Source organism: Natrix helvetica (assembly GCF_964273705.1).
Source record: "Natrix helvetica genome assembly, chromosome: Z".
In the NCBI taxonomy this organism is placed as follows: Eukaryota; Metazoa; Chordata; class Lepidosauria; order Squamata; family Natricidae; genus Natrix; species Natrix helvetica.
The window spans coordinates 33,110,386-33,125,199 of NC_138554.1; the positions used below are offsets into that span (position 1 = coordinate 33,110,386).

The 14,814-nt window shown below is 36.0% G+C and overlaps 1 protein-coding gene across 1 annotated transcript; it reads left to right on the forward strand.

Annotated features, from left to right (window-relative positions):
• Nucleotides 1-8,340: 8,340 nt before the first annotated feature.
• Nucleotides 8,341-9,279, forward strand: LOC309401465 (olfactory receptor 8S1-like; the record flags this gene model as incomplete). Its single annotated transcript, XM_081970530.1, has 1 exon — nucleotides 8,341-9,279. The coding sequence occupies one exon, from the start codon at nucleotides 8,341-8,343 to the stop codon at nucleotides 9,277-9,279; it is 939 nt and encodes a 312-aa protein (XP_081826656.1).
• Nucleotides 9,280-14,814: the final 5,535 nt, after the last annotated feature.

Sequence of the window (14,814 nt, forward strand, 5' to 3'; positions counted from 1 at the left end):
TTGAGAGCTACAATTTTTATGAATTATTAACATTTTCCTTTTAGTCAATTGTAACTATCAATAAGGTGGAAATGTATTTAGGTTTAGAATTGATCACTGCTCAAGCAATATACATACAACCGGGAACATTTTTAGAGTTAGAATAATTTATTTGAATGTTCTTGCAGGAAATGACCAAAAGGTTTGCACTTACCTTACTTTCAAAATAAACAGGAAGGTAGGAACTCAGCAATACTCAAATCCATTTATTTATATTTCTGTTAAGTGAACAAAATCAACTTCAGAGTTCTTTTCCAAAGCAACATGTTTCTGCATTTATCATAAATTCCACAATCTAAAAAGATGGTATCTCAGAAGGGACAATATTCCCACATGAAAACTCCGTGCCAACAATTATCACAAGTTTATAGTTATACTCATTTCTCCTAAGAACCTCTCCTTATGACTTGTGGTGGTGCAGTGGTTAGAATGTAGTACTGTAGATTAGTTCTGCTGACTGCGGGCTGAGTGCAATTTGGCAGTCTGAATCTCACCAGGCTCAAGATTGACTCAGTATCCATCCTCCTGAGGTAAAATGAGGACCCAGAATGTTGGGGGCAATATATTCATTCTGTAAATTGCTTAGAGAGGGCTATAAAGCACTGTAAAGCAGTATTGAACACTAAGTGCTATTGCTATGACTGAACAATGAAAAGTGCCTGGATTCTTCATATTTCAAAAAAAAAAAGGGATGAAAAAGGAAGAAAAACTTGATGAATTTTTTTTAAAAAAATGGGAAAATAAAACAAAGCAAAAATAAAGAAACACCCATATCTTATAGAACATCTATTTAATTCCTATTCTATTGAATACCTATCTATATAACACCTATTCTTTATAATAGATCATGTTAGTTCTATTGATTGGCAAATTTGGAAAAAATCCCAGGGAAGATTTAATTTAGGTTTTTGCACAATGAACTCAATGTTCAAGGTTCTTGATTTTTTCATTCAAATGAAATAATCTTACTATTTACTTCCTTGGCTCAGAGCTTGGAACCATGAGATTGTATACAATATATTTTAGTAATTATATCCTTACTTTGAAATCACATTAAGGATATTACCTAAAATTATATGCCTTATTGAAATGGATGAGCCACTGGGTGTTACAACTGGGATCACTCATTTATTTTATTGATGAGTACTAAATGAAAGTATTTTCCATTTTTGTGAGTATAATGACAGCAGTATTGTGATGTTGCTCTGGCATCTGTGCTTCTTGTGGACATTTAAATAACATATCAATGCACACATTAAGGTGATGCCACTTGTATTGCATTTTTTATTTAGTAACTTAAATTATTTAACATATGCATTATATGTTTGCCAGAAGAACTCTGGGTGGGAATAGAAATAAAACATAATTGAATTACATCAATCCAATTAAAAAGAAACTGGGTTGAGGACCCTATATTATCAACATATATATCTAAACTACAGACACATTATAGTTCCATCAACATCATGAACCCAATGCCTTGAGGAAGGGTTAGACTTTCACAGACTTTTGAAACACTGATTATGTTTGAGGCTGTTCCACAGGGCACATGTTATAAAACAGCAGAAGCATCTTGCCTCCATACAAACTAATAGTCCTCTATACTGTGTTGTACTGACCTCAGAGGAAGGAGAAAACCACTGAAGAAAGATATCTCCTATTCAGCTTCAGATACAATGTTTAATTATATCAAAACTGTCTGAGATATCAAAGAGAATCACGATGGATACACTACACCCACCCAAAATCCACCAAAGTTATCCACTAGTTCAATCAATGCTGTCTCAATACTACATATTGACCTGAAAATTGATGGCAATGGGTATAAATAATCCACTTCTTCCAGAACTTTTCAGAGTTGCAGATCTACGGCAATGGTGAGCTTCAATTTATTTTACTATGTGTTTGCTCGTGCACGTGTGCTCACACACATGATGCTTCTGCACGTGTGCTCACATGCATGATGCTTCTGCACATATGCAAAAGCATATGGGCAGGTGGGCAGAACCCTCTGCTGCCACCACTACCAGTTTTCCCAATCCAGGGCAAACCAGCAGAAACCAAACTCTCATCTATTGCCGCTCAACACCTCTCCTAGTGCTGCAATATTACTATTGTCAGATTTAGATCTCTTGCACCACTGTCATTGTAAATGTATTTATTAACTCAATATTTGGACAACCTTTTAAAACATCTCCTTAAATAGGCTTAAGAGGTGGTCTCAGGGCAGCATCTGCTAGCCTTAATGAGGGAGAGGTAATGTGATCCTTCCAGGCCTCGTGGGATCAGCTCCTTACCACCTTGCTGTGGATAGCACAGCTATCACAATAGTGAAGCTTCACTTAGTTGATTCTATTAGGGCTGCAAAATTATATTTGACCTAACATAATTGCAGGCACAAAAAGACACATGAAGCCCTCAAACCAACACATTATAGTGACATTTTTACAAGTCTTAGAGTTCATGATGGGGGAATAACGTAATGGATTGCAGATTGCAATGTATCTGTCATATGCCATGACAGTGAGTATGCACAATTCAGTGCCACTAAAGGCAAAGAAAAAGTAATATTGGGTGATACCTGGAATGGAAATCACCCTCTTCTCTGACATTAGGTTTTTCAACATCTTAGGCACTGTAGCCGGGATGTACCAGACTTCAGCCATTGACAGATTGCCATATATATATATATATATATATATATATATATATATATATATATATATATATATATATATATATATATATATATATATATATATATATATATATATATATATATATATATATATATATATATATATATATATATATATATATATATATATATATATATATATATATATATATATATATATATATATATATATATATATATATATATATATATATATATATATATATATATATATATATATATATATATATATGCACACACACACACATGTATGTATGTATGTATGTATGTATGTATGTATGTATTTTTGTTACAACCCCTGGTATGACTAAATATGAGAGGAAGGTCACTACTCCCTCTTTCTGTCCTTTGGCTTATCACAGAAGACCATGCAGGCAGAAAACCATATTTTTATTTTTACTGTTGCCTTTTTATATTTAAAAGGGTTGTAAACACAAATACATACCTATTTCCCTGGCTCAACTGATAAGGAAGAGAACCCGTGGCTTAGTGGTTAAGACTCCTGCCTAAGATATATACAGCCCGGGTTCAAATCCCAGTAAGGGTATGGCTAGCTGATGAGAGCTAATTAACTCGAAATAGATCTATCCTAGTCTCCCTTTATTTATTTATCAGTACAATTACAACACAAATATACATACATACATACATACATACATACATACATACATGTGTGTGTGTGTGTGTGTTGTATTTGTACTGATAAATAAATAAAGGGAGACTAGGATAGATCTATTTCGAGCTAATTAGCTCTCATCAGCTAGCCATACCTTACTGGGATTTGAACCCGGGCTGTATATATCTTAGGCAGGAGTCTTAGCCACTAAGCCACGGGATCACTTCCTTATCAGTTGAGCCAGGGAAATAGATATGTATTTGTGTTACAACCCCTGGTATGACCTTCCTCCCATATTTAGGCATATATATATGCTGGTTTTGTTGTATTCGGGTCTTTTCCCGTGTAAGGTTGAGATTGTCTTTGCAACGTTTCGGCAGGATCTCACCTGCCATCCTCAAGCGTGGGCTCAAAATGTGGGCTTAAAATGGGAACGGAGCTGCCGTCTTTCTGTAAGTCTTGGTGGGAGGGGATGGGGTGCTGGCTTTGTTTCAGTAAGTGGAATGATTGGTTGTGTGGTTGTATCATGATTGGTAGATTGGTGCTGATTGGTGCAGGTTGTGTGTGCATTGTTGCTTTGTATTTTAACGGCTTGGGTGGTGGGTGGTGTTCGTTTGTTGGCTAGGGCTGGTTTCCAGATGTTTGGTAGGCGGGAGGTATCATCACGTTTGTTCATGCTGTGGGGGTGTTTCTCTATTTCGATGGCTTCCATGATTATTCTCTTGTGGAGGTGTTCTGTTTTGGAGATTAACCTGGCTCCTTCATATATATATATATATATATATATATATATATATATATATATGTATGTATGTATGTATGTATGTATGTATGTATGTATGTATGTATGTATGTATGTATATATATGTGTGTGTGTGTGTGTGTGTGTGTGTGTGTGTGTGTGTTACAACCCCTGGTATGCCTAGATATGGGAATATGGGAGGAAGGTCACTACTCCCTCTTTCTGTCCTTCGGCTCATCACAGAAGACCATGCAGGCAGAAAACCATATTTTTATTTTTAATGTTGCCTTTTTATATTTGTAATATAGAATATAATATAATAAAACAAATAAGAGCTTTGATTCAAGGTTTGGCCGGCAAGTGAAATGAAGGAAGATAAACTGTGTAACAATAGTTTGGTTTTCATTTTCCATTGCACTGTAGAGCTAAAGAAGCAAAAAACATAATAAGAAGAGTAATTATAATTATGAAAATAAAGTGTTGTTTTAATTAGACAGGCTATATCAAAGTCTTTCTTCCCCTATCCTAATAAAAATAATTAAATTACACCTGTAATAGTTCAAAGGTAGATTTCAAAACATCTTAAGAACATTACATTCTCATTGCTTTTTGCTATAGTGTGTGCTAATAAAAAAAGATTGCCTTTCTTTAACATTTCTTTAAAATGTCAAGGAATTAACCAATATTTTTTCTTTGTAAGTGTTGGAAAGTTGACAGAATCTTGTTCCTTTGTAAGTTTTACTAATTTTTAGCTGTAAAATACCCTAGATTTATTCTTCTAATACTAATAGTTTCTAGCAAAATACTTTTTATCAGAATGTGAATTATCCTTGACCAAACTGTGCTCAATCATTTTCATTATTTGGCAAAAAAAAATCTTTATAATAAGAGAAGATCTACTGGATAGCTAGGACTAGCATGTTTTTCTTTTTTCTAAAATTACAGCAGATTTTGCTCTAATTTTTTAATCTATATTAAAATAAAACCTTAGAATCTTGAAATATGTGACTGGACATAATTTTCATTTCAAAGCAGTCAAATAGTGCATGAGTTTGTTCTTAGCATTCTATATATTTATAAATTTCCCTAATTCTAGCACCTAGGAATGCACATTTAAAATGATTTAGGATACAAAGAAACATAAGTTTATTGCATACTACAAACATGATTATGTGAATTCTGTTTGACAGATTATTTTTCCATGAATTGATCTCATATTTTGAAAAAAAAATATCTTTTTATAAATCCCCATTGCTACCACCATCACCACATTTATGGGTAATTATTTTTTTGAAAGAGAGTGATTTTATGGACATCTACTGAGAAGTAAGCTGAGTACAAAAATATATATTTGCCAAGCATGTATAAAAGAACAACCTTAATTAAGTAAAATAAATCAAGCTATATCTGAAGAGACAGCTACAGTACTGTACTCTAGTTGTTTAAACCAGTTAGCCTGAATTATTTGTTGTATAGAAAGAGATAAAGAAAGATATATTTACCATTTAGTCCAATCCCAATAATATCCAGACTTGTGTAAGCCTATTAAAATAGATATTTGTTAAAGTTACTGAAGTTACCCTGTGGCTATATGTTAAGTATTGTTTAGACAAAGTTGCCATGGTCTATGATGTCTTTCAGGAACTCTGTCCCAAATGTATTATAAGGATTTAAATCCCCTAGGAATAAATACTATAAGATGTTTTTTTTTTATTTTACTATAAAATGGAATGATACATTTAGTGCAATCCCTTTAGATTTAATGTTTGTTTTTAGATGGTAATAAGGTATCTGGATTTGGTGTTAGTGGTGATAACAAATTATATAACCTAACAATAGCTTAAAACATAACATACAGTAAATACTATGCACTTAGTAATAAAATAGAAATGAAGTATGTAAAATTAGAATTAAAATTAAGATAAAGAAGATTAACACAGTGGTGTGTCCATTTTAGCTCATGATCCAAAACTCTTCAGGAACAAAATGTGTTTACAGAAGTGTAGGAACTATCCAGATTTTTAGGAAGCTTTTGCCTAAAAAATTGAATCAACACCAAGAGACCCGCCTCTGGGATTATATCAACATCAGCAAGACATTGCCTTCTTGCATATTTAAATAGGATGTGTGGATGATCGGAAGAGTAATCATTTCATTAATATGAAATCAAGCTTCAATTTATTTCATGCCAAACACTCCTTATTACTCCTGTAAATTAGATCAAGGCACTTCCTACATGTCCTACTTTGCCTTGGATTATACCTATAAACTAGGCATCATAAACTTCTAAGAGATCTGTTTTCTACTCCATTAGCCACCTCTAGGCTAATTGGCATAGCTATGACTCCAAGGACTTTTGGAAAGACAAAGGATGGGAATGAATCTGACCTTGATCAGATACAGGTGCAAAATGTTATTACTCAAGGGCATCATGTAGTTGGTAAAAAGGAGTGGAGAAAGTACCAAGCCCTGAAGCATGCCACAAAGAAGTAGCTGTGGACTGGACCTCCCAATCCCTGTCAACTTCAATTGGGAAGACCCTGAAGAAAGGATCCAAACCAGCACTACATTGTGTCACCCAGCTCTAAACCCCATAGCTGGCCTAAAAGGATATCAAGAAAAGAAAAGAAAAATAAAATATCCTCTATTCTTATAAGACTGCATAATTTAAAAGAAGAACTACCTGTACCTTGTACTTTTGAAACAGAATATAACAAACTTGATATATGAGTGAGTTTCATCCCTTTATATTCATACATTTTAATGAGACTATTTTCCCTAGAAACCATTAGAAAAAATTACTCTAACATTAAAGTTCTACTTGAAATGTTTTTCCAACCAGTTCTCACTTAGTTGTTTAAGTCATTTTAAGCTATGTTGTACAGTTAGTTGTTTTAGATTTTGTGAAATTATTACAAATTGCACCACTTATATTTTGATTGGTCTGCTTTTTCTTTTTATTAATATTTAGTATATTCTGTCTTCATTTGTCTTTCATGTGCATGGAAATGATAAATGAGAATATAATATTTCTATCTAGTTAGATGCAAATACAGATAGAGATATACTGTAGATGTAAATATAGATATTCTTTAAAAGGTGCTAACATGTATTTCTACAGCTTTCTCAAAGTTCTCTCAGATGTTATATTGCTTTTGAAAGGATTTGCTCAGATAGAAATATTTAAAAAATCACTTTTACCTAAGGCAAATTTCTTCAATGATCTTAAGATGCTCTACCTTGTTATAAGAATGCAGATTATATTAAACCCCTTTTTACTTTTTAAATCATGAAGTAGTTGGTCCACATATAAATAGTTGGTCTACATAAATGGTTATTATATTTCAAAATATTTTGTACAACTTGGAAGAAAACAACAAAAGCAATTACTTCCCTATGATAAGAAGACACATTTTTTTAAAAAAATGGAAATTAATATTAATTATGATATCATACATTTTGAACTAACTTTGATGAACTGACTTTATTTCTACCTGTTAAATGACACAACCATGCCACATTATTGAAGAAACATCAAAAATCATTTTGTAAAATAATCTTCAGTAAGTGTTTTTATGGCAGCATCAACTGACCACGTGTATTACATTAAAAGTAAGCATTCTGCAATTGTTCAGTCCCCCTAGAACTGTAATTCTTATAGGAAAGTCAGTATGCACTTTTCCATATTTATCATTTTATTTACATCTACAAACATGTTAGTACTGTAAAGCCAGGTTTATTGGTATAAGATGTTTCCATAGTTGGGTGTTACTGAAATCATGAGCATATGTCTCATTCTGGACTTGGATTTGTAACCTTTGAGTGATTTTTAAAGTCAGACCAAGTAAAAAATATTACACAGAAGATTATCTATCAATATCTGGAATGTTTCTAAAATGTAGTTTCCACAGAATATATGCATTTCTTAATTAATGTTGGCCCTAATTTTTCAATCAATTAAAACTACCAACAGGAGAATGACAGTGGAAAAACTAGTCAAATCACATTTACAAAAAGATCTAGTCAACTATCTCTCTGTTAATGTTAAGTGTTTTTTTTTCTTAAACAAACCAATTCATTTGTAATCTGTTCTTCACAGTGTCCTGGAATATTTATTTATATCTTAAAGAGAAAGATAGTTGCAATTGTTTATTTGCTATTTGAAGTGATTATATTAATCATATATTAATCTTTATCTCTCTGATTTTCTTTTGGACAGATTTTATTTTTCTTGAATCATCTGAGATGGAAAATCAGACTGAAATAAAAGAGTTTATACTCTTGGGACTTTCAAAAGATCCTTATCTACAAGATTTTCTTTTTGTCTTGTTTTTAATCATCTTCTTAGTGACATTATTAGGCAACATGGTGATTATACTTGTGACCAGGATTGAGTTTACCCTCCAGACTCCCATGTTCTTTTTTCTCAGACATTTAGCTTTTGCCGACATCTGCTATTCATCAGTTACTGTTCCAAAATTGTTAGGAAATCTCATAACAAAGAAGAAAACAATTTCTTGGGAAGGATGCATTTCACAGAATTTCTTCCTTTTCCAAACAGCTTGTGCAGAAGTGTTCATCCTCTCAGCAATGGCTTATGACCGATATGTTGCTATATGTGACCCATTACATTATACCATAAACATGACAAAAGAAACCTGTAAACAGTTAATGGGTTCATCCTGGGGAATGGGTTTCTTATATGGTATGGCAAATGCACTGCCATTGTTAAATTTGCAGTTTTGTAGTGATAATACCATCAGACATTATAGCTGTGAACTTCCCTCACTTTTGGCTTTGTCTTGTAAGAATAACATCATCAACTATATTGTTCTTCTTATTTCTATCTTTATATTTGGTTTGACTTCATTTCTTTTCACCCTGGTGTCTTACATTTACATCATTTCAGCCATCCTGAAAATTAGTTCAGCAGAAGGCAGGCAAAAAGTGTTTTCCACCTGCAGTTCCCACCTCATTGTAGTGGGTTTATTTTACATTACGGGTTTCATCCGGTATACAAAGCCAAATTTAGAATCACTCATGGATTTGGACAAAGTGATCTCTATTCAGTATAGCATCATAACACCAATGTTGAATCCCATCATATACAGTCTCAAGAACAAAGAGATCAAATCTGCTTTGGTGAAATTGTTTGGAAAATATAACCCCATTTCTAATCCATAAAAAAGGTCATTTGTAGCACTTTTCTCTGAACACCCTAACCCTTCTAGTTCCAATCCAGGAGAAAAATGTCCAGATGATTTCCCTATTTCTCCACAGTCCCCACTAAAAAAAAAAAGGGAGGATTATTATACCTGCAATGTGAGAATATCTCCTGTCTTCATTTGCCCCGGCTGGTATAAAGCCATAGATCTCCAACAAAACATATAAGGTTGCTATATTTTAATACAGATGCAGACATGCTATGTAACTCTGGAATTTAAATTAGTTTTATTTGTCTCTTCCTTATATGCATGCCATTAGCTAACACATCATTCTGTGTGCATTTTTTATAATACACTTTACACTGATTTGTTTTTAGGTATAAGAATTTAGTTGCAAATTCAACATAAATTGAAATATCTTATTATTATCTTTTGATTAAGGTTTGAGTCTTGTTTAATGTCCGTGTACATAGTTCACAATTGTTGAAACTGTAACTGAAGGAGAGTCTCATTGGCATAGTACCACCATGTAAAGAAATTCATGTATTAGAGGTACAATAAAGTTATGTGCTTAATAATGAAGACTAAGATGGCATTTTATATGCTTGATAATTTAATACCTGTTTACATTGTTTATACTTAGATAATTTTAAGGAGTTAAATCAATAGCACAAATCTTTCTTCACAGCCCTTTTATTTAAATATATCATTACTTTCTTCTTTCTATAATTTATTCTGTGTAATCATCAAAACTATAAAATGTAAGTACATTTATTTTTTGTTTTACACAAAAAATTCATAAGAGCTTTCCAGATCAGCAATAAATGTTGCCTTTTTTTCTGATCCAAGAAATTTGGTCATCTTAGGAAATTTCATCATCTTCATCAACCATTCCTCCACCGTATACATTGCAGGATCTTTCCATCTTAGTGCAGTTATTATATACAAAAAGAAATTTATATGACTTTTTACAACTTTTGTCCCAAAAGAAAGATTTCTGGGATATCTGAATCATTGGATGCAATTGAATCCAAAATTGTCTAGCTTGTTAACAAGTCCATCAAGCATGATAAATGTCTTTTCTTCTTGTTCATATTTGTAATATAAATTTGAATATACATTGTAAACAACTTCTATTGCTGAGAAATTGAGTTTTGTGCAGAGATAATACATGGAAATTTCCTGCTTTTTCCCCTTACTTGGCTTGTCCCATAATGGTTTTGGGAATCAAACTGTTTTGATTCCTGAAAAGTAATATCTTTCAAGGAATGAAATTTTGGCATCAGTGTTAATTATAATTGGTATTCTGAATATTCAATTTTTATGTTTATTTCTATGTTTTGTTTTCATCAATGATTGCTAGCATAACTAATAGACTATCCTTTGCAGATTTCCAAGTACTACTACTGTCCTTACCAGTGATGTGCGGTGAGGTTTAGGGCTGGTGAGGCTGGTGACATCATCAGGAAGGCGGGGAATGGGACCACATGTGCAGGAGGCTGAGGTAGCCTCAGCCTCCTGCACAATGGTCCCATTCCCCGCCATCCTGAGTTAACATGAAAGAGACTGCGGAGCGCGAGCCATGGGATCACGGAGTGCGCTGAGTCAACATGAAGGGGACCACAGAGTGTGAGCTGGCAGAGTGCGCTCTGCGGTCCCCTTCATGTTGACTCGGGAAGGCAAGGAATCGGACCACATGTGCCTTTTCCTTTCCCCTCTTTTTTTCTTTTCATGATGAGAGCGGTGAGGCTCTGCCTCCCCTGCCTCTCCTGACCGCACATCCCTGGAATCTTCTCTTTTAGTTTCTGACTTTTCCAAACTTAAATACAAAATCATAGCCCCGAAATTATGTAATCATTGTCTTTGCATTTTCATGCCAGGAGTCAAAGTTTGCCTTTTTCTTCATTTCTGTACTTATGTTTATTATTTATATTTAATTATTCAGTAACGTTCATAAGAAATATAGTTATAATGGTGGTTGTAATAAGTAAAGCATTGTTTTCTTCTGATCCTCTCTCTTCTTCCAACATTATACATACTTTCCTTTGGAAAGAGCAAAGCACCAATATAAATCCTCAACAGAGTTTATGCTGAATTGCAGAAATGTCCTGGGACAAATTCCATAAGCTAAAAAAATAATATTACATCACTGTCACTCCACCAACATATGTTCATATTACGCTTAATAAAAACATTGTAGTTCTTAAAAGTACAGAGAAAATGACATTCTCAGCACCAAATTCAGGGTCTACCTATTATTCTCTTGAAACAAATAACATGTTATTTATTATCGCTTTAATAAGAAAATTAAATCTCATTTCTTTTTCACTTTATTATGAATGATACTAAACTAGATATAAATAGAAAATATATTAGGCATTTCCCCCCTTTTTCATGGAAAGAGTTTCATTATTTTCCTGAAGAATCTTGAATTGTTGCAGAAATATTATCAGAATAAATTGCAGTCTCACTGTGAGTAAACCATAAAAAATCTGATTTCAGTATTTTTTTTTCTTTAAAACCTATCCCATGTCATAATTAATATATTTTGTACACTATTTTTCCTAACATGTAAAACTTTGCGTATTATCAATATGTGAGAACAGTAAGTAAGAAAAATATAGGTAATTATACATCTCCATATAGTCCCAAAACCACATGGAGATATTATCAAAGTATCATTCCTTTATGTTACATGAAAAACAAACGAACATCATTTCCTCAAATGAACTACTTTATTACCATTTCACTTTAAATAAATATAATACATTTTAAGCATTGTGATAAAGGGAAATTGGAAAAAAAACACCAATATATCTTAGCCAAACTAGCAAAATTCTGGAGGAGTTTGGTAGCACATTTCCTAATGAACACACTTTATGAAAAGATATACAGATAGTCTTCATTGAACAATAACAATTGAGCCTGGGAACTCCATTGCTAAATGTCATAGTCACAAAATGTGACATCATGTGACTGTGCTAACTTGTGAGGGCAATTGCAGAAATTTTAGCTGTATTTATTAAGTGAATTCCATGCAGTCATTAAATACAACAATATATGATTGCCATTTATGACTATCTACAAGCTTTCCCATTCACTTTGTGTTAGATATTAACATGTATCGCGGCAAGTCTCCTCTCTGGTCCGCCGCTACAGTGGGAAACAGGTATCACTCTGATTGGTCGAGAGGCGTACCCGATCCCTATAAAAGGGGAACCCTCAGATCACAGAGCAAGCTGGATCACTACTACTACTAATAAAGAGCTGTTAAGTCACTACATGTCCGGAGTCTGTTCTCTCATTGCCCGAATCTAACATTGGCAACGAAGGTGGGATCGAGAGACAGATAGGACGAAGAAGCTGCCTCCAGAATCCCAGGATTCGATCCAGCCCAGGAATTCGGCAGAAATTCCGGAAGCCATCTCAGGCCATCGCAGCGCAGCAAATTCAACGCAGAGAAGATGGCGATGCACACTCCTCCCGCTCCGTTCGACCCGATGAACGACCAATGGGAGGCATACATGATTCGTTTCGAGTGTTTTCTCGAAGCAAACGAATACGCGGGAATAACCGATTCCCGAAAGAAGAACATCTTCCTCAGCTACTATGGGCGAGAAGTTTTCAACACGGCCAGAGACCTCTCCGAGCCTACACTGATACAAGCGGTATCATGGGCGGCGCTACAACAGACTCTGCAAACTCATTACGCGCCAAAACCTTCCCGCCACGTTTGCCGCCAGGAATTCAACACGCGGAACCAGAAGGCGGGAGAATCAATCAACCAATATGTTGCAGCCCTACGTAAAGCAGCGACTCACTGCGAGTTCAGGGATCTGGACGAGCATATCCTGGCAAGACTTGTTTGTGGGTTAAGGGACATTTCGCTACAAAAAAGGCTGTTGGCAAATCCAAATTTAACCCTACAAATAGCGCTAAACGAAGCAAGGGCGTCCGAATCAGCGGAAAGATCATCGGAAACCATACAACGCGGGTTCAACGCGAGCCAGCCAGCACCCAGACATGCCAGAGTCCACTACGAGGACACCAATCCAGACTTCGAGGAAAGTCACCTGATGCGGAGCAGTCACATGAGGCCTGGGGGGAGATCCGGATTCCGTTTGCCACCCTGCGCAAGCTGCGGAGAGAACCACCCCCGGTCTACCTGTCGGTTCAGGAACGTTGTTTGTTCGCACTGCGACAAACTTGGGCACATCGCACGAGTGTGCCAGAGCGAAGTCCCTGCCTCCTCACGGTAGCCTCCAATGTACCGCCAACAGAAGTCCAACCCAGGGGCTTGGTGAAATCAAAAAGGGCGCCCAGAGAGAAACACACGAGAGTTTACCCAGAGAGACAATTCCCAGAGAGATTACACACAAAGAGCTGAGAGAGCGTTCTACCAGGATGCTCAACGAGAATATTGCCAGGATACCGATGCAGAGATAGAGTTGACCCAGAGAGAGGAATTGCGAACCTATCTCACCACAATAAGTCAGGTCCGCACCAAGCGGCCTAAAAAGCTGAAAGTCACAGTCCTCTTGGAGGGCTCTCCTTGCGAGCTGGAAGTTGATACAGGATCGTCCCTGATGATCATTTCATGGGCCTCCATGAAAAAGGCTATCTATAAATGCACAATTAATGTCGCGCTACAACAAAGCGCATATCCTGTGCCAGTAGTACAACACTTATTGCATTCGTTGGGGCCAGGAAAAATATTTGCTAAACTAGACATGGCACAAGCTTACCAACAATTGCCCGTGGATAGCGCCACAGCGGAGGCCCAAACTATAGTGACGCACAGAGGAGCATTCAAATGCAACCGGCTACAATTCGGTGTGAGTATTGCCCCTGGTCTGTTCCAGAGCGTCATGGAACGGCTTTTGCAAGGGATACCTGGAGTCGTCCCCTATTTCGACGACATCTTGGTGTCCGCTGCAAACGAGGAGCAACTATTAAAAAGAGTCAGAACTGTTTTGGCCAGAATCAGAGAGAAGGGTCTCCGCCTCAAAAAAGAGAAATGCCAAATTAACGTTCCTAGTGTAGAATTCCTGGGATATAGAATCGATGGTCAGGGAATACACCCCACTTCAAAAAAAATTAAGGCGATCCAGGACGCCCCCACACCACGAAATCAGACCGAGTTGCAGGCCTTCCTCGGACTACTTAACTTCTACAGCGTTTTTCTGAGACAGAAGGCGACCGTTGCTGAGCCATTACATCGACTACTCCAAAAGAACGCAACATGGAGATGGGGATGATCCGAAGCAGCAGCTTTTGCCGCAGTCAAGCGCCTGCTCACCACCGACTCGCTGCTAGTGCAATACAGCCAGACGCTACCACTGGTATTGACCTGCGATGCATCCCCATTCGGCGTCGGCGCAGTCCTCAGCCACAGGATGCCAAACGGGAATGAAGCACCCATCGCCTTCTGCTCCAGGACTCTTTCGTCGGCCGAGAGGAATTACAGCCAGATGGACAGGGAAGCGTTAGCTGCAGTGGCTGGAGTTAAACGTTTCCACGAATACCTCTACGGCCGCAATTTCGAACTAATTAC